Raw genomic sequence first — 24,523 nt, 5'->3', positions numbered from 1 at the left:
CAATTTTGGGTACATACTACATAGATTGGATACTCCAGACCCAGTAAATAGTGCAGCGCAGTGAATCTCTTAAAAAGTGAGCCCAAAACATTGATAGCGGAACTTGAGATGGAAACCCAACTCATGCAAATTGCGAGCTTATTAATCCCTCTGGGATGGATGGCTGCTTCGTGTGTATACGTATATGTATATATATATATATATATTGGGCCCTAAGAAACGGATAAGGCCCTGTCCTGTGTACAGCAAACTCGATTCATCTTTATTTTCTGACTTGTGCAACATTCTTACTCTTGTTAATGCAAATAAGATATCAAATTTGTTTGTTATTAATACGATATTGTCAAGCAATATTAAGATGTACAAAAGACATTGTTATATGTATTTCCCGCATCACCCTGCATGGGCCAGACTCGATCCGATAGACCGGCCCAATCACCCAAGGCCAAGAAGGCCCGGACGACCTCGTCAAGGAAGGTCCAGTCTCCACCAAAGATCCGAAACTCGTAAAGCGAGCATATGGCGAGCTCCCGGTAATCCCCCAACGAGCTCGGAGCAATCGACTAACGAGCTCGTGAAATATCCTCCAGATCGCTGGACCATTCAGGTCGCTCGCCTAAAACCTCCAGCTCGCATGAGCGGCAAAGCTGCTGAGAAGTCAGAGGTAGGGTCCGATCACTTTATCTGTAACAGCCCATGCCCCTAGTAATGAGGATCCCACTCCCGGCCTTGCGAATGCGGTAAGAACTGTTTGTCCCCCATTATACAAACACTATATTTTTATATATTATCTAGATTGTAAAAGCCCCTCAAGATAAATGGAAATAAAAGAGACCATGAGGGGCAAGGAGGACAAGAAAAATATAATCAGATACCGCCACTCTGGGAGAATGATCAGATGGCGGCCGTGGACTAGGCATCGTTCTGGCCGAACCACGTAAAAGATTCTGGTGTACACGCTTGGAACTTTGGGGGGAGGGGTTTTCTTCCTTCCTTCTCGGTATTTTTGGATGGACTCACCGCGGCCCAAAACGAATCACGGTCGGCCGAAATCAAACGTCGACAGACATAATCTTATTAAAATTATAATTTATAAAGTAGTGTTTTTCAATCAAAATATAAGTAAAAAAAAAAATAGGATATAAAAAGTATTTTTTCGATAAAAGTACTTTTCGTTATATTTGTTAAATTTATCTCGTAACCCACTTAAAAAAAAGTCACTTGACTTTTTATTTAGAATTATTTAAATAAATTTATTTGTTAAATTTATCTCATCTCCCAATATGGGTTTGATTCATGGAGGAAACAAAATGCTTCCTTCTGGAGGAAGACCTTGAGAGTGATATTAGTAGTGTCAAGACCTACCACCCTGATCACTCGAGCACATCTATCAATTTACCTCTTCAGTGTAGCTCTAGGGGCGGGATAGCTGAGCATAGGACGTAATCCAAAAAAAAAAAATAATAATAACAAATTGTCTGATCTTGAGCATTTTATATCTTTATTTAAAAATATTTTAATTTTATTTTAATATAATCTCATATTATTTATTTTAACAAAAACTATCTAAATAAATAAACAAGGTTTATTTAGTTAATAACGAACATAGCGCAGTTGTGGATCATTGCTTTTGAAATGGCGTGTGATCAATAATGACGTGTTAGGAGTGCAGCAGCGTAATGTAATGAATAAGACTGGCACTCCAAACTAGCTAGCCTCCTCAAGATTGTAACAGGCTAACATTCTTATAATTATATAATAATTAATTCCAAACAAAGAAATTAAAAAAATGGTGCACCTTCCAGTCACCTCGTGTTACCAAACGTAGTTCCCATCCCCAGAAGTGAGCCCTCACCGTTGGATCACATTTAAGAAGTACCAAGAGTCTTGCTTGAGATGCAATGGAATGGTGCTCCAGTCCACTGCACAATTTCGCTGCATTTCCATTTCCATTTCCATTTCATTTCACCTCAATATTAATTAATGCCCCTCCCTCCCTCCCTCCCTCCCATCTCTCCCCATCAACACCTACAAATCCCCTCTCTCCACAGTCCATATCCCCCAACACACACCCGGCCTCAACAAAGAAGCCCTCTCCCTCTCTAAATTAATGTGTCCGCAAATTGTTGAGAAACCCATGGCCTCGGCCAAGCCCTCGTCGCTGCCCCGTAGCAGGGCATACGTGACCTTCTTGGCCGGCAATGGCGACTACGTCAAAGGTGTCGTCGGTTTGGCCAAGGGCTTGAGGAAGGTTGATGCCGCTTACCCTCTTGTGGTGGCTGTCCTCCCGGACGTCCCGGTGGAGCACCGCCGCGTGCTGGCTGATCAGGGCTGTATCGTCAGGGAGATCACGCCGGTCTACCCGCCCGAGAACCAAACCCAGTTCGCCATGCCCTATTACGTTGTCAACTACTCCAAGCTCCGCATCTGGCAGGTACCTAATATTTTCTCGTACACGTACGTAATTTGCAAGTGCGAGAGGGCGATTAATCTGTCACGTGTTCGTGTTCGTGTTTTTTGTTTTGCTTACGTATGACATGGTTGCAGTTCTTGGAGTACAGTAGGATGATATACTTGGACGGCGACATACAAGTGTACCACAACATTGACGACCTGTTCGAGTTGCCGGCCGGCTACTTCTACGCCGTCATGGACTGCTTCTGCGAGAAGACGTGGGGTCACACGCCGCAGTACAAGATCGGGTACTGCCAGCAGTGCCCGGAAAAGGTGAAGTGGCCGGCGGAGATGGGCCAGCCGCCGTCTCTCTACTTCAACGCCGGGATGTTCGTCTTTGAGCCGAGCCTCTCCACGCGTGATGACCTCTTGAGGACCCTCAAAATCAACCCTCCGACGCCTTTCGCCGAGCAGGTAATTAATGACGAACCAAGTCCAACCATCTATATATATATAAACAATTAGAATATTGTGCTTGGTTGTTTCTGGTAATGGTCATTTTTTGTAAATGCTGGAAGCTCCGGGTGGCTGTGCAGGACTTGTTGAACATGTACTTCAAGGATTTTTACAGGCCGATTCCTTTGATTCATAACCTAGTTCTTGCGATGTTGTGGCGGCACCCGGAGAACGTTCAGCTTGACAAAGTGAAAGTTGTGCATTACTGTGCCGCGGTATGAAAAATTGTTAATTAATTAAACACTTATTGATTTTATTATATATTAATGAGTATATATAAGATCACTCCCCCCCCCCCCCCAACCCCAAAAGATATGAAATGTTAATTATCTTTATCATAGGTTAACTACTTTTGCTAATTGGTGTTGAAGTTAATTAAGTGCTAACGGGTTATTGATACGTGTGTGTATTTATTTATGTACATAGGGATCAAAGCCATGGAGGTACACGGGAAGGGAAGAGAACATGGAGAGGGAAGACATAAAGATGCTGGTAAAGAAGTGGTGGGAAATTTACGACGACGAGTCGTTGGATTATTACCAACAGCGGCATGCGCAGCAGGTTGCGGCATCCGACCATGGCAATATTATTGGTGGAGCTGAGACGACGGTGCCGTTGAAGATAGCAGCGGCTTCTCTTTCGGAAGCTGCTGGCACTGTTCACTACGTGGCTGCCCCCTCAGCTGCCTAAATCAATATTTGCTAATAATATAACATTAATCAATAATAATTCCTATCCCATGTATGGTCAAGGTCTAGATTTGGATTGGATGGTGTTTTGGGTTTTGAGTTTTGATTGTTTGGGCACCTGCAGATCGAACTAGCTGGTGGCTGCCTGGTTTGCATTTGAAATTGTTTTAAGTACTAGCTATTTTTTTTTATTATTTATAATTACAATGGAATTAAAAAAATGAGAATTTGTACAAAAGACCTGCAGTTTGTAAGCTCTGATCTTTATTTTCAAATTTGTTAAAACCTATCACATTTAAAATTTATGCGCATAATAAGGTATTGTTATATCATATTGTAGGTTGCATTAAATATCTTTTCCTAATTAATAGCTCCCCCTGACCAAAATTACAGAATATTTCAGTGTTGGCAACAACGAAAACGACGCCGTTCCCAGCCAATGAAATTACGGGAACGCTTTGCTCCAAAACCTAATCGCATCGATCGTTTTCCTTCCCCCATCAAATTCAGAGCACAGCCGTTGCGCTTTGCTCGTTGCCGCACAGCGAGCTCGCTTCCTTGTTATTTGATTTGCTTTTACGTTTGTTTTGCTCGTGCGTTGCTTTCCGATCTCAACTCCGAATCCAACTGAGAATTTGTTATGGCCACCGTCTCTCCATTCTCTATCGCTTCTGGATCTGGCTGCCAATATTGCTTTCTCTGACCTCCCTTCCAATCTCAATTCATCGCCAAATCGAACAGGAAGGAAGCAATAACATCGTCAATGCCTGTTCAGATTAGGCCCCAATCTCTTCACTGTCCGTCCAGGTACTTTCCCTCCGCCTCCCTCGGATTCTTTTCTCGCCATGCTATTTCGTCTCTCTCTCGAAAATTTTGCTCCCCGGACGACGACGTCGAAACTGTGTTCCGCATTGTAACTAACTCGTCGACCTCCAAGGAGATGCAACTGTCGTTGAATTCAAGCAGAGTGTCGCTCACCAACGATTTGATCGATAAGGTTCTGAAAAGGTTCAGATTCAGTCACGCAAACCCATCGCAGGCATTCGAGTTCTTCGCCATCACCTCTAGGCGAAGAGGGTTTTACCACACCCCTTTCTCGCTGGACACGATGCTTTATATCTTAGGCCGGAATCGAAAATTCGACCAGATTTGGGAGGTTTTGATTGAGACGAAGGGAAAAGATCAATCTTTGATATCCACTCGAACCATCCAGGTCGTCTTGGCTCGAATCGCCAAGGTCTGTTCCGTTAGGCAGACTGTGGAATCGTTCAGAAGATTCCGGAAGCTTGTTCCAGAATTCGACACGAATTGCTTCAATGCCTTGCTGAGGACTTTGTGCCAGGAGAAGAGCATGACGGATGCAAGAAATGTATATCACAGTCTAAAACATGATTTCAGACCAAATCTACAGACTTTTAACATACTTCTGTCTGGTTGGAAGTCATCGGAGGAAGCTGAGGGGTTCTTTGAAGAGATGAGGGAAATGGGCGTGAAGCCTGATGTGGTGTCTTACAATTGTTTGATGGATGCGTATTGTAAGAACAGACAAATTGAGAAGGCCTGGAAGGTAGTCGACAAGTTGAGAGAAGAGGATATGGAACCCGATGTGATTTCCTATACTAGTATAATTGGGGGTTTAGGGTTGGTTGGTCAGCCTGATAAAGCTCGAGAAGTGTTGAAGGAGATGAGAGAGTATGGCTGTGATCCTGATACAGCCGCGTATAATGCTGTGATTAGGAACTTCTGCATTGCCAAGAGGCTTGGCGATGCGTACACTGTGCTGGATGAGATGGTGCAGAAAGGTTTGAGTCCAAACCCCACCACTTACAATGTGTTCCTTCGGTCTTTTTATTGGTCGAATGATTTGCGGAGCTCATGGAGTTTATATCAGAGAATGAAGGAAAGCGGGTGCATGCCGAACACGCAATGTTGTATGTTTCTGGTCAGGTTGTGCAGGAGGCAGGAGAAGGTGGATATGGCGCTAGAGCTCTGGAATGACATGGTAGAGAAGGGGTTTGGGTCCTTTATTTTGGTGTCGGATGTGTTGTTTGATTTGCTGTGTGATATGGGGAAGTTGGTGGAAGCAGAGCAGTGCTTCTTGCAGATGGCGGCAAAGGGACAGAAGCCAAGTAATGTTTCCTTTAGGAGGATCAAGGTGCTCATGGAGTTGGCTAACAAGCAGGAAGCACTTCGGAACTTGTCAGAGAAGATGGCTGCTTTTGGTTCATCGGTCCAGCTTCCAGAAAGGGAATATGATCCAATAGAGATTTCAAGTTCAGAGTTTATATCTTGCTCTAAGGGAGGAACATCTTGTAATAGAATGCGTTTAGGTGGAATGTAAAATATTGTCCAAGTATAAAAGCTGCAACCATGGGTTATATTCCACGGTCTTATTGATTGAAGTTGAACGACTAACCAAGAATGCTGAATATTAAGATGACACGCCAGTGTACAATCAACTATCTGCTGATTGCAAAACTGTCCTCAACTTGCATTCTAAAGCTACTTTACATAATTTCTAATGAAACAAACATTGAAGACCTGTAGCTTCGCCAACTTCTTACATGGAAAAGGAAAGGTAATATAGGGGCAATATAACTATGGCGTCATTCTGAAGCTACAGGAAATAAATGGCCATGTATGCAACAGAAACCTTAAGCGATGAACTTGTTAACAAATTAACAAGGTTGAAATCCCAGACACCAAAGATGTGGTTCTAACTTTCTCCTGGCACTAGTCTGAAAGCAAACTCTGCATCCAGATGGTCTATGCCTGAAAATGTAATGCTTAACTGTGTAAGTGGGAGATGAGATGGAGTAGAATGTATCTGCAACAAAGCATGATATCAACAATGATATGATTGTGTTGGCTAGTTCACCTTGTTCGCAATGTTGTTTGAGAGCCAGTCCAACCCTTCATACAACCCTTCCCCAGAAGTAGCACATGTGCTCTGGATGTACCTGCACCATCCAATGGGCAGTGAGATTCGGACTGACTTTAACTACCTCCGTGTGTGTGTGTGTGTGTGTGAGAGAGAGAGAGAGAGAGAGAGAGAGAGAAAGAGAGAGAATCTTACCAGTGGCGTTGGCGGAGCGAGTGGAGTCCAAGTTTATCAGTTATCTCAGCAGCATTCATTGCATTTGGAAGATCTTGCTTGTTAGCGAATACCAGCAACACAGCATCCCTCAACTCATCCTGCGAAGGATATATGAATTTTAGTTGGCGAATGACAAAGAAAAAAGATTTATGAAAGTGCAACACATGACCAATGGCATCATTCTGAAGGGTTTGCTGGTCTTGTATGCAATACTGATGAAATCAGAATCTATGTCTTACCTCATTCAACATTCTATGCAGCTCATCCCTTGCTTCAACCACACGATCTCTATCATTGCTATCAACCACAAAGATAAGTCCCTGTGTGTTTTGGAAGTAATGTCTCCACAATGGCCGGATCTGAAGAAACAGAAGACACACGGTGGTCATCCAAATTGATTAACAAACATGCACTGCTGTTTAACTGCGGATTGAGTTCTAAGTATCATTGTTGTTAAAATCCTGATTTTACGCGTACGATTTTATGATTTTACAATTCGAAGACCCCCCCAAACGATTCAAATCCCATGTAAAATTCAATTTGGGATAAAATCCTATAAAATCTCGATTTTACATGTACGATTTTACGATTTTACGCTTCAAAGATCCCCAAACGATTTTACGATTCAAAAACCTCTATTGATTTAAGTTGTAATTTAGAAGATGCTTCCAACGTCTCAATGTCACATTGCATCTGACATTGGAACTTGTGCAATGAATTGTTATATTTTACCTCTAAATTGGAACTTGATTTAACATTGATTACATAAATTTCAATGTCACATAGCATCTAACATTAATTGCATAAGTTCCAATTTACTTGATTTAAATTATAACTTTTACTTGATTTAACATTGATTGCATAAGTAAATCAAGACAAATAAGTAATTAATTAATGGACCACCCAACCCCAAATTGATATTATTTGATTTAATCAATGTTAAATCAAGAAAAAATTGTAATCTAAATCTAATGGAAGACATTGGAAGCATCATCTAAAGAATTTTAAGCTATATTTTACCTCTAAATTACCTATATTTTGCCTCTAAATTGCCTATACCAACTTGCTAGTTTTTTAGCTATATTTGGGAAGTATCATTTTTTGAATTATAATAAGGAATAATCAAGTTATTAAATAATATTAATTCATTTTCTACAAAATTATATTATTATAAACATATATTTACAAAAATTAAAGGGTATTTTTAATTATCTCTAAAATCTTACGATTTTACGATCCGATTTTATGGACCCTTTGTCGATCCCACTTAAAATCCTGATTTTAACAACCTTGCTAAGTATCCACAGGATGCTCGACCATGAAACAATAGAGCAATACAAGTCTTCTCTCTGATTCAAGGTCTAAGCATCTGTATTAAGCATATCAAACAAGACAAGCAGAAATATGGGAAATTTTGAGTGGAATGTCTGTTGAAGACAATCAAAGAATCCCCTTTTCACATACACCACCTACAAAACCCAAAATTTTGCTCCTCAAACAAAGTTTCAAGGCACCGGCTTCCTACACCAAAAGAAGCCTCCAGATTATGAAGAGCATAATAAAATAGCTCGGCAAAGAGTGAGGTAACCGTCCACCTCCACGCCAAATAGAGGTCGAGTACGTATCCCCTGATACAAAAGCTCCCTCTTTATTATCAAAGAAGCATTTTAAACTATCAAACTTCCCCCCTCATTATCCATGGTCAGTTCCTTTTCATTTCAACCAAATCCAAATAACTAAGAATCCTTCCATAAGGTGGTCTCCAAAGCATTCCCTTTCCATAGAAGCCTATTGACATCTTCACATTACGGTTTAGATTCCTTAAGGCACTCCTTCCCACATTACATTTCTACTTCAATCTTGAAGGATTTTTAAAGAATTTATATCCGTGTAACCTGGTTATTTGTGATGGCGCCAGATAGATGGCATGCACGTATAAACTTTTAGCCAGGATCTTGTATGCAACTCAGTGAAACCAAATTGCATACTGATGAGATTTTTAGTGTACTTTTAATTGCAAAAGACAAAGGAAAAAAGATGACTAGTTAAGACAGTCATATCATCAACATAATCACGTCTTAATCCCACTTGGGGCAGGCTCAGTTGAGACACAACAAGAAGCCTTAATCCAACTAAATGTGGTTGGCTATATGAACCCTAAACTTCCAACCACCTCTATCTATGGTCATGTCCAGAGTTTTTGACCAAGTTTTCTTTCATTCATTTTATTCATTTATCTTATAGGCATCTATTGGTCTTCTTCTCCCATGTTCAAACCATATTTATATCTCCTACATCTTATCTTCAATAGCGCCACGTTAGTAAAAAATAAGTTGCACACCCTAAATGCTTGAATGGTGTATATGCTCTATCCACATGTTCTCTGTGTTTAATGTTAAGCCAACAATTTGGGGCTGTAATCCAAATACAAGGCACTTCAGTATACAGTTGATGGAGGTGGAGTTATTAAAACTCCAACCATCTATTATCATTTACAATTTCATTGCAAATACTCGGTGAAACCTGACTTCATATGAACCAATGTCCCAAATCCAGATGAACTTGGCAGAAACATTTAACGTGTGAAGTCAACATCTTAAAGTATAAAGCCTACTAACCTTGTCCTGGCCACCAACATCCCAAACAGTGAAGCTAATGTTCTTATACTCCACGGTCTCCACATTAAATCCTGAGCAAATAGCAAGCAAGTTTTAGTCCATATAAAAACTAATCCATTTCAAGAATTCGCAAAACAAAAAGGATGAAAAGACCAGTGTCGTCACAAGAATGAGATAAACTACGAGAAAATAATCAGTCAACATTAAAATTGGCTATTACACCCTTTGAGTATCCCATTATCAACTCTCTGCAACATTTTCACAAAGATAAAACTTTCAATTTTAGGCCACACAATTGCAGAAAGTTCATATCCACTGTACAGATTCATTTTCATTGCATTTATTTGGAAAAAGAAACATTGATATTTCCTAAAAATATCGTTGAAGCTTGTCTTACTACAACTTAAGAGAAAGACGTACGAAAATAAGGAAACTGCTAACTATGTCATCAGTGACGGAACTTGTACAATAAGAACCTCGATCAAAGAAATCCATGTTAAGTTTGCTAGCTTACCAATGGTAGGAATTGTAGTGACTATCTCTCCCAGCTTCAGTTTGTAAAGAATGGTAGTCTTACCAGCTGCATCAAGTCCCACCATCAGTATGCGCATTTCTTTCTTTGCAAAAAGCCGACTGAAAAGCTTGGTAAAAGACAGCCCCATCCTTTTGTCTATGGAACCTCCGATAGAAGAAAACCAATCTGTAAGTCTTTAGGGACCAAATTTTTAGCATCAATTGCCACATCCAAAAGTTTCAATTCTCTGAGCAGAATTCTAACAATGCAAATGTAAATAGTTCATTTCTAAGAGTAAGCAATATGCCAATGGATTGGCTTCTTCCAGAATCCCTTCAAAAAAAAAAAAAAAAATCCAAGGGTCGAATTCGTAAACAGAAAGTGTAAAAGCAAGTAAAATGCAAAAACGTATTTTGCACGACACTCTTGAGATGGATATTATCACACTTTATGAGAAGATCAAAGAAGAGATGCAAACAACTTCTTAACTCGTACGGTTTACAAAGCCGAATATATTGAAATGTAGTTCGAAAAAGCCAAACCGACCCGAACAATAGATATGAAGAATTATGAAGAATTAACAAACAAAAAAATGTAAGAACAGACAAACAACGAAAGAAAAGATAAGAAAACCAATGTGCGATGTGATCCCAATAAATCGATTAATAGGAAACAATTTGTCCTTCCACGGAAGGTTCTACCAGTGGCGATCCAAATCCTAAGAGGCCAAATTGTTGGACCAAATTGAATGAGACCCCAAACATACACATTGATTAAGATAATACCACAAAATAACGGTAACGATCAGGATTCGTGATCTAAATCTGCAAATGGACGAGGAAACGAAGCAACGACTTCATTGTAAACAAAAATGCCCACCGATCAATCATTCAAACATTCAGATCTAGCAGCACACAGATCTAACACGTTCGAATCGGAATTCAACTTAGAAGCAGCAGAGGAAGAAAACAACTTATATTGCAGGAATTAACTGATAACGTCAAATTACAGAATCCTCGAGGTCAGTAGCGCTTTGCAATGCTAAGAACAGAGGCGCAAAGCGAAACGCATTTCGCATGAACATATATATATATATACACGCGCGCGCGCGCATATACAAAGATAGATGTGTGGATTCACCTGAGGAAAGAAGCGTATTAAGAGCCAAACACGCAGATCCGCCTCAAGAACTTCACGTTGCCCTCTCCGTCTGCATCCCAAACTAGCGAACACAAGAAGCAATTGGAGAGAACGAGAAAACGACTGCTTCCTATATTTATCTCTCGCTACGGAAGCAGATATTGAATTAGACGCGTTCTGACAGCTATTCATTTTCATTTGATTTTCCTTGATTCGGTTAAATTTACAACTTTATTCAGGCCGTTATTAACTTTCAGTAACGCCGTTAGTTAAACGCTTCCAGGACCTCATTTGATTTTGGCTCGCCCTGCCTGCCTGCCTGCCTGTGCCTGGGATGGTCGCCACGTCATTTTCAGTTAGGATTTGGGGGCCGCTTGTTTGGCTATGGAGACACCAATCTTCAGGCGAATTCCTAATCGGGTTTGCCCCGTTCGGATCGGGAATCTTTGTATCCTAATCTGAAAAATAAACAAATTAGATGGGTTCTGAAACTATCATGTTTTCACCACATTCTTTGTATCGTTTTTTTATTTATTTATTTTGTCTTAAAGGACAGTTGTTTTTCGTTTAAAAAATAATATTTTTAAAATAAAAGCTTTACTTTTAAAATATAACTAGAGTTTCTAAAGATCGTGTTAAAATGAACAGTACCTTACTTTAAATAATAATGGAATTTAGTATTTAAATGAGAGATACTTTTACTCTCTTATTTTTAAACATACTTACATGTAATCCAAAAATCCAATAACATCTTTCTTTATCTCCTAACCCCTATGCAATTTGAGTCATTTCCATGGAGTGAGAAAATATAAAAGCATCCCCTAACAGGAGGCAGCAAGACTCGATCCAAACGAGAACAGAAATCCGACTATCTTCAACAAGAAATCGGAGGAGCAATGTCAACTCAGCCGACATCACAAATTTATTGGTAGCTGCTGCCTCACTCATTTCAGAACGTTGTTGCCCTTCATAATTCAAACACTTTCTCCCTCTTCTTGCAGCCTAGGCTGCAAGAAGAGGCCAAACATTACATGTTCATTTATCTATATAGAGGCACTACTGCTGCATATAACATGTAGAAACAGGGTTTTGTTTGTGACTTGTCCATCATCAAACAAAAGGAGTCCCAGCGCTTGAATTGAGTTGGTCGGACGCTAGTTTTGCACCACAGATGACATATCTGCTCGTCCTCCCATCATCCTCTCAGCTTTTTCTCCCCGCTCACCTGAAAATTGCACGTTTAAGATTGCTCCCGTGGGACACCATTAAAAATGTTGCTCTTGCAAATTAAAGCAATGAAAATTAGCCCAAGGTTGGGTCAACACTTACCAGTCCGGACTCTTATTACATCTGTGACTGGTATTACTGCACAAAAAGAGCAGATCTCATTACATAAAGCCAACTTTTAATCCGCTTGAGGCATTGCATGGTTTCCTAGGATACAAATTCCATAAGAAAATCTCCCAACAAAAAACACGGAGGGTATAAAAAGCCGCAGTGATCTTGCTACCGGTAATCTGATTACAAGTAGGTGCCCTCAATTCTCAATAGATGACCATTACCATCCAACTTCCGTTACATACTGCTTTTACTGTCCATTTACCCATTTCAGTTGTGATGTGTATCAAATCAAACATTAGTACAGCTTTATGGATGTATGCTTTTCCTAGGCAGGGAATAATGTTAAAAAAGAATCCTAAAAGACGGAAACATTAGTAATATATCTCTATAATTATTGGACAGAGAATAGAATTGACCTCACATGAGATCACTTCTCCTAGTTAAACCTTAGAATATTTGAGATCTGTTCTTTCTGATGGTATAGAAATAATCACGTAGTTAACCTCATCTAATGGAATTAAGACTTTTGATCCTTGTTCTATAACCTGCAATACTAAACGTAAAAATAAAATTAAAAAAAAAAAGCTCTGTAGGACTTTGACGTAATCTGACCATGTAGTAAAAATGCTCCTTTTTTGGAAAAAATATATATATATATACATATAATCATTTTTTTTTCATTTCCTCTAATATTAAAGTTGTCAAGTCTACTTGTGGATTGAGTAATCCCCTCAATATCAAGTCTTTTAACATGGAATCTGAATAAAAGCATATTGTTGTCGTGGTCTTATAGTAAAGTTGCTATTCATGGCTACGACTTGATAATACTGAACAAAATAATAAATTAAGAACTTCTCAGAAAGCCAGAAAAACACAGGACACAAGAAAGAAATTTTCTTAAAACTGACATTTTGTTCATTATAGGCAATCTGTTCCTTCCAGCTTTTTGTTCTTTTAGTTTAAAGCTTTTATAAATTTCCATAGAACCGTATTTCATGGCTATGCATCCTGTGAGAAAATAAAGAAACAACAGAAAGAAAATTCTTGGTTAACACTAAATCATAATTCCAGCATAAGCTATGGTCAAATATGATATCAACTATTCCAAAGTTTAACAGTTAAAAAACTTCAAGAAAGATAAATGTCTGAAATCTCACGAAAAATTTTGCCATCCCCAATCTCTCCTGTTCGTGCCTCTTCAATGATCTTATCTATTACAGCTTCAACCTAAGACAAGTTTAGATGAGTTGTTATGTGTACTTTTTCTGAAACAGTAACTTGCAAGAAAATGTATAGAGCAGAATAGAATTAAAAAAAAACGTTTGTTATAGATCATAAAAGAACTCAAAAAAACGTTTATACCTGGTCCTTGCTCACCACAATCTCCACCTTAACTTTAGCTAAAAACTTGTCTTCAGAAAATTCAGAGCCTGTAGCAGATACAAAGGCAAGAAATGACATTCACCGAAACTGCATAACTTTTATTTCTTCTCTATACAACTTCTAGCCATCATAGAAAAATCAAAGAAATAAATTATTCATTTAATATTGGATCAAAAAAAGAAAACATATATCTTTCAGGAAGAACAGAAGATGAGAGCAGATAGAGGAAGAGGGAGAAGGATAGCAGAAATGGGATAGGAAACAAGATTTCAAAGAAATAAAGAAATTACCTGCATATCGCTCTGTCAGACCACCTTGGGCACCAAATCCTCGAACATCTGACACAGTAACACCACGGATACCCATTTGCAGCAGGGCCTGCATATCTCACAATCAATAAGGCAAGTTAAAATTAATGCGTCCCTGATATTAAAAACAACGTTTCTGTCTTATAGATTTTGTTCTGTCTTGGGTTTCCTTGTGCACCAAATAGGATGGCAGGACAGTAGGAGAACCAATAAGACCACAATAACTAATGAAGGAAAAAATGCAACAGATATTGAATAATGAATTGTATGCTTTAGTTAAGTTCATGAACTTAATGGCTAGTTTCTTTCAGGTGATGCTGCAAGGTCAAGTGAAATCAAAACTAAGAACTCCTGTAGGTTTTGCTGTATACATTTCATCAACACAATTGGCAATTCTAAACTGCTATAAATTAAATTGATTAAACACCGTAATTAGTATATCTGTTTCAAGTAGACCTTAAAGCAATGTTCACAAGTTTGAGAAGAAGACAAGATGAAACTCAGTTTTAGACCAAAGATTATGGACTGACTTAAATCCTACTGATAACAGAAACATAGCTGTGAGTCCTCACACCCAGAAGAAGGGACAGGACACCGGAGTGACCTCATAACAGAGACATAACTTGCACCTTTGATTTCATCATCAAGAATTGCAACAATATAGAGGCATGAAATCCTAAGAACAATTACAAGACCTAGTTAAAGAACAGCAGCACTTTTTCACTCAGTATTATTCTGGCCCATTGTGGTTCCAAATATCAGCAAACACCACAAATTTAGGCACAAAGAAAACAAAATGAAGTCCCAAGTTCCAGTTTAATCTTATTCAGTTTGAAGATTTATTCACGAAATGAGATCTCATGTTTTCCATACCTTTTCTATTCAATAATCTCGACAACTTTAAGTAGATACAAATTCTTTAGAAATGACAATCTAGGATTCCTAGTCAAATATAGGCTTACAGTCCTGAGGACACCAATAATTTTGTGACAATGCGGTTGCCTGATAATTCATACACAAAGGTATATAACTAAGAGAAAGCTTTAAGGTATAACTAAAAGCATGTCCATGGATGTTAACGACCATGCAGTGACCACAAAGTTATTGTCTTAGAATGCCATGCAAAAGAATATCTCAGTTTCAGAAATCCTATATCAAAGATTGGTCTCATAACATGTCCTAATAAGTAAGTTTGCAAGTCATTGATACTATTTTGACCTTTACAAATATATTGGTCCGACATCATAGTTCAAGTAGTAATATAAACCTTAAAAGACCATTTCCGTTCTTCCAAGTCCAATCAAGTAGAAATTGCATCATTCTTGTACATGGCATTTTCAGCAAGTATTCCAATTTTGAAATGAAAAATGCATTTAGACTCACCATGTACCTTCTTTCAGTTTAGGATTTTTCTTTTTCTTAATGTATGTAGGATTAGATTCCCCAGTAAATTGTTATCACACTGTGCGAATGAGATAACACAATAGTGGCGCAAAGCATGTTTGTTTTAGCTTGTCACAGTAAAATAAACGAATACAGATTATGGAGGAAAACATATGGCATTACATAGCATTTCTTTGTTCTAAATAACTAAGGGTGTGTTTGATTGCACAAGGTGGAAAAGAAAATAAATTCCAACTTCCAAGGAAATTCAACCCCCCCCCCCCCCCCCAAAGAATTGATTTTCCTTGATTTGAGGAAAATATGGCATTTTTGTACTTGGGTGGAAAACAAATTCCATGGAAAAAGTTGTCGATCAAACACAATTTGGCTGGAAAATATTTTCTTTTTCATGTTTTCCATGTCAATCAAACAATTGAATGGATTATCCAATAGAAATTGCAGTCGAATGACCATAAGTATGTGTGTAAACATTGTAGAGAGCAGTGGCTATAATCCTTTTCTTTTATTTTATAAATGGAAAAACAATGGCTATAATCAGTCCTCATTAGCTCTTACCGATGAAACCTGCGGGATTCTCCACGGTCTACTTTGTCGGATATTAGCAGCAAAACAGAAACCAAAGAAAACAAATCAGAACTGCCAAAACTCTATACATCAACAGAGAGGTAAGTAAAGAGGATCGATAAAGAAACACAGCGCAAAAGATCGAGAAAATCCCAGAAGCAAGAAGGGAACACAGATCTCCGCACCTCAAAATCGCCTCCACTTTGTAAAATTCGGCATCCGGGATATAATCTACCAGCAATGAAGCACAGATAAAGAAATCGTACGAAGGAATGATGAAATTAGGGATTGGATGGTGGATAGATACCTGTAGAGCTGTGGCAAGCTCTAACTGGATTTAGGAGGGACGCGTTTTTTGAGGTTTTGAGTGAGATGAGGCTGGGAAGGGAGAGATGAGCGTGTCTCAACTTGGGAGTAGCCATGGAAGTGGAGCCGAAGAGGCGCAATTCTTTGAACTCATCAGAGGAGAGGCGACCGAGGAACCCTCCCGCTTTCACCATGGAAGAATAAGCCATTAGAACTTCACAACAAAGCTCTGATGCCGGACGCTTTGAGCAGAGCAATGGTAATCAATCGGTAAGGGAGTCGGAGGAGCAATGGTTCTCCCCTCCTCCACTTGGATGGATGCTGCGTAATTTGATTTGACAGGGGTTACCTAATTTAATTAATGAATATTATAAAGGAAAATAATTCTGACATAATTTTGTTGGTTTGGATCAATGGACTAAAATAATCATTTGCCTCCCATAGCAAAAGCTTGTGCGTTGAGTCATCATCAACTTTTGTATAACCGAATTTCCATTTTTTTAGTAACCTACCCTCGGAAGCCGCCTTTCATTTTTTACTAAATTACACTTAGCCCTCAAATTTTGGTACACCTTCTGAGAATTCCTCACCTTTCAAAATAATATTACCTTCCCTTACTATTTAAGAGTTCTGCAAAATTACCCTTTGATATTAGCCTTTTAAGTTAAATAAAGTTTTACAAAATCTTATGAATTTTTAAACATTTATTCAATCAAATCGAACGGGATATCAATTTGGTAATGCATATAATTTTGAAAGATCATTCACTTTCATCTTGCTCAAAATGCTTCAACTCAAATAAATTAGAGTTACACGTGCATTTCAAAATAATAATTTCTCAAAACTAACTTAATTTGTATTGTTATTAAAAGATATAAATAATTATAATTAACTTAATTAATTAAGAATTCTTTACGTTCTTGCTTACATTGCCATTACCACAAATTTAAGACATCTCAAACTATTTTCTTTCATTTAACTTTTTTTCTATTTCCTCAATGTTCGGAGTTGATAATTTATTTATAAGTAATATTTATCAACTAAATGTGATACTATTTTTACTAATGTTAAAAAGTAAGTAAGAAGTGTAACACCCGAGAATAATTTTGAGGATAAAAATGATGTTTGATAAAGGGCATAATTGGAATTTTGGGAAAAATAAGACTATAGGCACACTAACACAACTTTGGAAGATCGAATTAATCAGAGGGAGTACCTTGGACCCTAGATAGCCAAGGAAAATGGTATAGTATCGACGAGCAATTAAAATTATGATTTTTAGTTGTTATATGTATTTCCCGCATCACCCCGCATGGGCCAGACTCGGTCCGATAGACCGGCCCAATCACCCAAGGCCAAGAAGGCCCGGACGACCTCGTCAAGGAAGGTCCAGCCTCCACCAAAGATCCGGAACTCGTAAAGCGAGTATATGGTGAGCTCCCGGTAATCCCCCAACGAGCTCGGAGCAATCGACTAACGAGCTCCTGAAATATCCTCCAGATCGCTGGACCATCCAGGTCGCTGTCCTAAAACCTCCAGCTCGCATGAGCGGCAAAGCTGCTGAGAAGTCAGAGGTAGGGTCCGATCACTTTATCTGTAACAGCCCATGCCCCTCGTAATGAGGATCCCACTCCCGATCTTGCGAAGGCGGTAAGAACTGTTTGTCCCCCATTATACAAACACTGTATTTTTATATATTATCTAGATTGTAAAAGCCCCTCAAAAAAAATGGAAGTGAAAGAGACCATGAGGGGCAAGGAGGACAGAAAAAATATAATCAGATACCGCCACTCTGGGAGAATAATCAGATGGCGGCTGTGGACTAGGCATCGTTCTGGCCGAACCACGTAAAAGATTCTGGTGTACACGCTTGGAACTTGAGGGGGGAGGGGTTTTCTTCCTTCCTTCTCGGTATTTTTGGATTGACTCACCGCGGCCCAAAACGAATCACGGTCGGCCGAAATCAAACGTCGACATTAGTGATGAAAGAAATAAGATCGGGAACAATTTTCGGTACAGTAAAAATACAGCTGCCAATTAGGTCGTATTACCGAATTGTTATAAACGATGTCCAAAAAGTCAAAGGAGGGTATCAAGGACTAGTATTCGATGTATAGAACAACCCTTAAGAGGTTTCAGGTTGAATCGAGTGAATTTAAGGTCAAATAAATCAGTCGGGCCTAAGTGTAATTTTTTAAAAATACCCGAGGAGGTCAAAACAGTAAATTTTTGAAAATTTCAAGGGAGAAATGAGAAGTCCTAATCTTGAGGGTCTTAGTGAGGGTGGTAAAGAGATCAGGGGCTTGAGGGTAAGGGCCAAAATGCAAAAGAGAAATTTCAAAGGACCAAAGTTCAATTTTTAGAAAATTGTACAAGCATGGCCAATTTGGCCATAGATTTGGCCGGAAAATCCGGCCATTTGGCAGCCTAGGATCATCAGGGCATGGCCAAGGACTGTCCTGGTGGCGTGTAGGAGGAGTTTTGGCCAGAAATCGGCCACGTGGGGGTCGAATTTGGCTATAAATAGCCAAGGGTTTCGGTCGAAAATGAAGCATCAAATTGCTCGGTTTTGAGAGCAAATCGAGGGAAACCAATAAGGGGCTTTTGTTCCTTGAGGGAAGAGGATCATTTCTGAAGATTTTGGGAATTTTTGGGGTAGTATAGAGGGTGTTTTCGCATATATATACATTCGGCCGTATATATATATATATATACATTTTGCAATCGGGTTGTAGAGTGATTGATCGAGCGATATAATAAGGGGCTTTCGTTCGCAAGGTGATGGGTAACTGATCTTGAAATTTTTGTGCCAATCGGAGTTCGAATCGAGGGTCAATTTGATTCGCCGGAGTTCGGTGGCGGGATAGCTTCGGCCGACTGTTTTTGGCCAAATCGGAAGGCTTTCGGTGGTCTTTTTCGAGCAAGATTGGTACCATTGGGATCGACTAAGGGGGAGGAACATCCTGGTGTCGTCGCTTCAATTTTACGGTGTGCCGTCGCCGGAGAAGATGACCGGAGGTATTTTTTAAATACTGAAAATATAGAAAATTCGATGAAAAATAGAATTAAAGGAATTAAAATTCTGAAAAAATATCCAGAAATTCTAGAAAGATGAATAGTTTATTTTGATGAATTTTTATCTTGGAAATTTCTTGAGAAAATAATTATTTTTGATTTTTGAAAGGAAATGTAAATAGAAAATAAATAGGAGGAATTTTTAGAAAATTCTGAAAAAATTCCAGAAGTATAAGGAATTTATTTTATGAGTTTTTGTGATTTTTATTGAAGTATATTCGAAGTAAATCGATGAGAAATAAATTTTCTCAAGGAAAAGTAATTATGGAAATTTGAGAAAATAGGAGAAAAATCTGAAAAATTTCCAGAAAATCCCAGAGGCTTATAAATATTGTTTTATGAATTATTATGTAAAAATATTTGAGAAAATAGTTGTGTAGATATTTATTTTGGATTCTTAGAGAAGAAAATGGGAGAAAAATAGGAAAATTGTGAGAAAATTAAGGAAAATTATAATTGTTGGATAAATGTGATGATTAGGGTGCCTTGAGGGTTGAGACGAAGTGACTCGTGCGAAGATCGAAGAAGGCACGCAAATTGAGGCGTACCGAAATATCGCCAAATGTAAGTGTTCGCCCCCAACTTTGCGTGACTTGTGAGTGGTTCTTCCCGAAAAGATTTTAAGTGACATGTGAATGGTTTACTGTGAATGTTCATCCTTATGGCTTGGTTTATTATGGTTGTCCAAACAATTATTTACACATGCATTGAATTTCGTACGGTAAAGTGCATACATTGAGATGTTGATTTTATGCATGTTATGATTTTTCGGCATTGGCTTGTTTTGTGTCGTCCATGTGGGACGTGGGTTGGTAACTTGTGACATAGCCCAGAGTGACAACACTCGGGATGCGTACCTAGGATTAATGCTAGGTGACCCACTTGGGACGGGGCTGAGACGGACTTCACCCTACGGGACCCAAGTGGCGGGGCTGAGAGTGGACACCACCCCGGTTGTTGGCTCAAGTGGCGGGGCTGCGAGTGGACACCACCACAGGTTCCTTTGAGCAATAGCATTAATGCCGAGGTGACGTCGATTCCGAGGATAGTGCTGATGTGACACTTTTGGGGCTAGGGTTGCGTTGGGTTTTGGATTGCTTTTGAGTTGGAGCGTAAAGCCTAACAATGACAATGGGGTGATTCCCGGGTTCATATGTCGAGGTTGTCCCTCTTAAGCAGGATTGTTTTGCCAATGGGCCGAAGTGGTTGTGTCGCCTTTAGAGAAATTGCATTTTTCCCGGTTAGGGTTAAGTGCTATGTGGGATTCTCTTAGGCTGGTGCATGTCGGGATTTATCGATTTTGTATATGATTTTCATATCTGCATGAAAACGATTTTGAACTCTCACTTAGATGATTCAGCATCTAATTTGGACTATGTCCCTAGAATATTCAAACGTTCCAGGTGAAAGCAGTGGCGCCAAGGGAAAGAATATCATCGGGATGTAGCGGTTATGTTTAGTTTTCGTAGGTTTTGTCCATGATTACGATGTTCAGAGGTTATGTAATATTTTGATATTTTTATGTGAAATATCGATTTGGTTATTGTAAAGGAATTATCGATTATATATCATTGAGGTTTCGATCTTGCTTCCGCTGATGTGATTGTTGATACTTGTCTTAGTTTATTATTAAATTTTGATATGCTAAGAAGGTACGATCGAGATTGATGGGAAACGATTATGATGAAGGTATATGTATTGAGAGACTTATGTTATGTGTTCGATGTTGAAAAAAAAAAAAAGAAAAAAAAAATATTCCCGAAATCTCGAGTTAACGCTTGTTGTGGAAAAATGGGGTGTTACAAGAAGTGTTTATCTAATATTTTATTTTGTATTATAGATTTATATAGTCATTAAAAATAAACATTAATATATTATAATAAGACTATTTTTTTATGCAGAATATTCTACTTATTTTTCTGTGTATAGATAGCAAAAAAAGGACAAAAATATATTTAAGCAAAAAACATTTTATATCAGCATATAAAAAAAAAAACTTATTTGAAATATAGTCAAAATATAAAGACTAGAGTAAATTATTTTTCTTTTTTGTTTAGTACACACCATTAGATGTGTTGGACTTTAACATAATGTAACACTTTGATATTTTAAAAATAATAATAATTTTTGAATTTGAGATGAATTATCTATTATTTATTGGAGATTTGTAAGTTTAAGGAATTTAATGGAAGAAATTAAAATTATTATGTTTCTAGGAGGTGATTGAAAATTTTTAAGATTTAAATGTAATTTCAAAAACTGATACTTAAATTCATATAAAATTAATTTTTGCCTACATATAAGGGATGATTGCCCGCCGGCAGGTCGCGGGAGAGGCGAACACGGATTTTCTAGAGGCAGCCTGGACTGAAACGATGCCGTTTGAGGTGACATGGCCCTTGTCGCGCCATGCGTCAGCCGCTGCTCTGCCACTTGGTCAAATATAGTTGTACAGCACACGTGTTGCCATTCCAGCCTAGTAAAATTTCAGAAAGTCTGAGGAAACGTGCTTGCAAATGGGGTTAGGCTTAGGATTGAGGATTTATCACTTACTTGGTGCAAATTACTAAGTGATCTGTGGCCAAATATTAAGCAATAGGCTTAGGCTTGGGGTTAGGGTTAGGCTATAGTGAAATTTGCACTGTAGCTCGAACAAGTGTGCATTGTAGTGATTGAATAAATAATATGTTAGTGTCAATTTGATAGGTTATAAGTTCGATCTTTGTTATGTGCAAAATTCAAAGGCTTAATCTGCGATTTATGATATAATCGAGAACACAAACACCGATAACTATGTAAGAGCGATTATTTTAAATGGACAGTGTATGTCTAAAGAGCGTACGTCTAAAAATTAAGTGCGAAAAGGTTAAGATTAAATGAAAATTGATTTTAGTAATATTTATTTAAATAATTTTTATAATTTATTATATTTAAATTTTGTTAGAGAAATTTTGAGATCAGACATAGAGATTTTGATTCTTTGGAAAAAATTTCAAAAGGTATAATCAAGGTACTAGAAATTAATTTAGGAAGAATTAATATATATATTTTTTATAAATTACATAATCATAACTTGTATATAATGACATGAAAATACCTAGACATAAGACTATGAATTTGTGACTAAACAGATGTCGTGTTAGGATTTAAGGAAAATCATATAGGGCTACCAAGATTCTATGATGGATGAGATGAACAAACTTGCATGCATGATTTGTTTAATGTTTTTCTATATTTGTGATGAACTATAATTTGATATTTTACATATTGATTTTATTGAGTTTTAGGATTCACTCCCATATACCTAAACCATATAGATAACTTCGGGCATAGTAAGAGGAAGGCAATCGTAGTGGAAGAATCGCCAACGAACACGCCATGAGAGGATTTTGTTTATTTGTGATATTTGAATAGCATATTTCTTTGGTTTGTAATGAACATATGTGAGATAAACAGATTATGAGTTTGGAAATGGAATTTATGGATATTTTGTTGGAGATTAATTTTGCTTTGAAAAGTTATGCTCATGTCCCAAGGCCTTGTAAAATGTGTGCCTCAATTGGAACTCAAGTACCCTTTGTTGCTTATTTTCTTTTGAATTTGAGTTCTAGGCAAATGAAGGGCAGTAAAACTTGGATCTCACTTAGGACCCCTTGAGCCAAGCCAAACTCGACTTGGCAAATTTAACCTTAGGCTCAAGCTCTAGTCGAGCCTGGAAACACGACAGAAGGTTGGTTAACATAGTTCGAGCTCGAGTTCAGGCTCACCACCATGCTTGAGCTTGATCGACAGCGAGAAAGACGAGGTGACGGGCTTCAACGACGGGTTTGAACTTAATTTGTTTTTTAAACCAGCATTACTAAGTGATCCTATGGCCAAATATTAAGCAATAGGCTTAGGCTAAGGGTTAAGCCATAGTGAAATTTACACTGTAGTTGGAACAAGTGGGTAGCGTACGATTAAAGTTCAAGATAGATGCGAAAAGACTAAGATTAAATGAAAATTGATTTTAGTCATATCTATTTAAATAGTATTTTTAACTAAATTTTGTTAAAGGAATTTTGAGATCAACAACAGTGATTTTGACACTTAAAAAAAAAATTCAAAAGGGACTATCATGTTAGTTTTATATAATGGAGTAGGCGGGTGCTGAACCACTACCTTCAAGCTTATCTACTTGAAGGATTTTCAAATACAATCACTTTCACTAGTGATCAATTACACCAAGGGTTTTACCACGGTTCACCCTAAAACCTTATACAATGAGTTTTTACGGGCTCAACTCAAATCTTACAATAAAATTAATAAAAACTTATCTTTTATTACTCAACAGTTTGAATGTAATGATATACCTTACCAAATAGTTGTTACAAATCTATTGGTATGGAGTGAGGAAAGCTTGAAAGGATGAAAACGTCGGTTTCAGTTTGCTTCTCCTTTTCACACCACAATGCACACTAATGATTAATTGAAAGGATCTTCTTTGAGAGCTTGTTGAAAGAGTTTTGTTCACTTGTGTTTGTGTATGTAGCAATATCTTTTGTAGGTGTGTATACTTGTGTATGCTTGTAAAATGTACTTCTTGTCTTCAAAGAACTGATAAATATACTAAGAAATAGAATTTTGATTAATTATAACCATTAGAAACAAGATGTTAAAGTAGGTTTCGAAACACACATTTTAGGTTTCGAAATACCACATTTTTACATAGAGGTTTCGAAACATACATCTCATATTTTGAAACATCCAACATTTACAGTTGGTTATGCACTAAGAGACAGAATAAGTGGAAGACAATGCTTTTAAAAACAAAATGATTTTGTTTTATTCTCCACTTACAAAATATTTGAAATTAAAACATCAGGATATGGAGATTAAGTCAAAATGTGACTTTTAAAATAACTTTTGAATTAAAGTACAAAAACATATCAGTTTTTCAAATATTCTATTGACAGAGTCAAATGTTTCGAAACATGCTATGAAGGTTTCGAAATATATTTCAAAACATGTGCAACACATTTTTAAATGCTCTGCTGACAGAATTTACAAAGGTTTTGAAACATACTATATAGGTTTTGAAATATATACTTAGATTTCAAATAAGTTTCAAAATATAGCATACAAACTTAGCAAACAATGAAATCTTATAAAAATACATTTCGAAACATGTATAG

General features: G+C 37.9%; 4 protein-coding genes across 9 annotated transcripts; 2 read left to right on the top strand and 2 right to left on the bottom strand.

The window, feature by feature from the left end:
* Positions 1-2,029: 2,029 nt before the first annotated feature.
* LOC127808433 (galactinol synthase 2-like) lies at positions 2,030-3,884 on the top strand. The gene is made up of 4 exons (XM_052346971.1): positions 2,030-2,434; positions 2,548-2,868; positions 2,991-3,125; positions 3,337-3,884. The coding sequence occupies exons 1-4, from the start codon at positions 2,111-2,113 to the stop codon at positions 3,598-3,600; spliced, it is 1,044 nt and encodes a 347-aa protein (XP_052202931.1). The 5' UTR covers positions 2,030-2,110; the 3' UTR covers positions 3,601-3,884.
* Positions 3,885-4,076: 192 nt separating this feature from the next.
* Positions 4,077-6,001, top strand: LOC127808423 (putative pentatricopeptide repeat-containing protein At1g02420). The gene has a single exon (XM_052346960.1). The coding sequence runs from the start codon at positions 4,363-4,365 to the stop codon at positions 5,938-5,940; it is 1,578 nt and encodes a 525-aa protein (XP_052202920.1). The 5' UTR covers positions 4,077-4,362; the 3' UTR covers positions 5,941-6,001.
* Positions 5,954-11,142, bottom strand: LOC127808442 (ADP-ribosylation factor). 5 transcript variants are annotated; one of them, XM_052347015.1, is made up of 7 exons: positions 10,969-11,135; positions 9,829-10,022; positions 9,315-9,385; positions 6,936-7,055; positions 6,676-6,794; positions 6,478-6,559; positions 5,954-6,371 (listed from the first exon to the last, which is right to left on the bottom strand). In XM_052347015.1, exons 2-7 carry the CDS (start codon positions 9,974-9,976, stop codon positions 6,366-6,368), a joined length of 546 nt encoding a protein of 181 aa, XP_052202975.1. In that variant the 5' UTR covers positions 9,977-10,022; positions 10,969-11,135; the 3' UTR covers positions 5,954-6,365. The 5 variants fall into 5 exon arrangements, with proteins under 5 accessions (XP_052202975.1, XP_052202966.1, XP_052202960.1 ...); XM_052347006.1 differs by lacking the exon at positions 5,954-6,371 and having other exon boundaries at positions 6,469-6,559; positions 9,829-10,014; positions 10,969-11,142; XM_052347000.1 differs by lacking the exon at positions 5,954-6,371 and having other exon boundaries at positions 6,469-6,559; positions 9,829-9,993; positions 10,969-11,142.
* Positions 11,143-11,821: 679 nt separating this feature from the next.
* Positions 11,822-16,645, bottom strand: LOC127792255 (nitrogen regulatory protein P-II homolog). 2 transcript variants are annotated; one of them, XM_052322707.1, is made up of 9 exons: positions 16,276-16,645; positions 16,154-16,199; positions 15,960-15,987; positions 13,983-14,070; positions 13,672-13,739; positions 13,467-13,536; positions 13,218-13,317; positions 12,298-12,333; positions 11,822-12,193 (listed from the first exon to the last, which is right to left on the bottom strand). In XM_052322707.1, exons 1-9 carry the CDS (start codon positions 16,481-16,483, stop codon positions 12,190-12,192), a joined length of 648 nt encoding a protein of 215 aa, XP_052178667.1. In that variant the 5' UTR covers positions 16,484-16,645; the 3' UTR covers positions 11,822-12,189. The 2 variants fall into 2 exon arrangements, with proteins under 2 accessions (XP_052178667.1, XP_052178670.1); XM_052322710.1 differs by lacking the exon at positions 13,218-13,317 and having other exon boundaries at positions 16,276-16,635.
* Between the last annotated feature and the right edge of the window lie 7,878 nt (positions 16,646-24,523).

Source organism: Diospyros lotus, chromosome 1 (genome assembly GCF_014633365.1).
Source record: "Diospyros lotus cultivar Yz01 chromosome 1, ASM1463336v1, whole genome shotgun sequence".
In the NCBI taxonomy this organism is placed as follows: domain Eukaryota; kingdom Viridiplantae; phylum Streptophyta; class Magnoliopsida; order Ericales; family Ebenaceae; genus Diospyros; species Diospyros lotus.
Note: the sequence above shows the minus strand (reverse complement) of the source record. Positions and strands in the feature narration are given on the sequence as shown.

Excerpts from the sequence above, each read along its gene's own strand:
- LOC127808433 (XM_052346971.1), top strand. The coding sequence starts at position 2,111 with ATGTGTCCGCAAATTGTTGAGAAACCCATGGCCTCGGCCAAGCCCTCG. Across the intron at positions 2,435-2,547 it reads CCAAGCTCCGCATCTGGCAG|TTCTTGGAGTACAGTAGGAT; the intron begins GTACCTAATATT and ends ACATGGTTGCAG. Across the intron at positions 3,126-3,336 it reads TTGTGCATTACTGTGCCGCG|GGATCAAAGCCATGGAGGTA; the intron begins GTATGAAAAATT and ends TTATGTACATAG.
- LOC127808423 (XM_052346960.1), top strand. The coding sequence starts at position 4,363 with ATGCCTGTTCAGATTAGGCCCCAATCTCTTCACTGTCCGTCCAGGTAC.
- LOC127808442 (XM_052347006.1), bottom strand. The coding sequence starts at position 9,976 with ATGGGGCTGTCTTTTACCAAGCTTTTCAGTCGGCTTTTTGCAAAGAAA. Across the intron at positions 6,795-6,935 it reads TGCATAGAATGTTGAATGAG|GATGAGTTGAGGGATGCTGT; the intron begins GTAAGACATAGA and ends TATCCTTCGCAG. Across the intron at positions 6,560-6,675 it reads TCGCTCCGCCAACGCCACTG|GTACATCCAGAGCACATGTG; the intron begins GTAAGATTCTCT and ends TGGATGGTGCAG.
- LOC127792255 (XM_052322707.1), bottom strand. The coding sequence starts at position 16,483 with ATGGCTTATTCTTCCATGGTGAAAGCGGGAGGGTTCCTCGGTCGCCTC. Across the intron at positions 16,200-16,275 it reads AGCTTGCCACAGCTCTACAG|ATTATATCCCGGATGCCGAA; the intron begins GTATCTATCCAC and ends CATTGCTGGTAG. Across the intron at positions 13,537-13,671 it reads TTGTGGTGAGCAAGGACCAG|GTTGAAGCTGTAATAGATAA; the intron begins GTATAAACGTTT and ends AACTTGTCTTAG.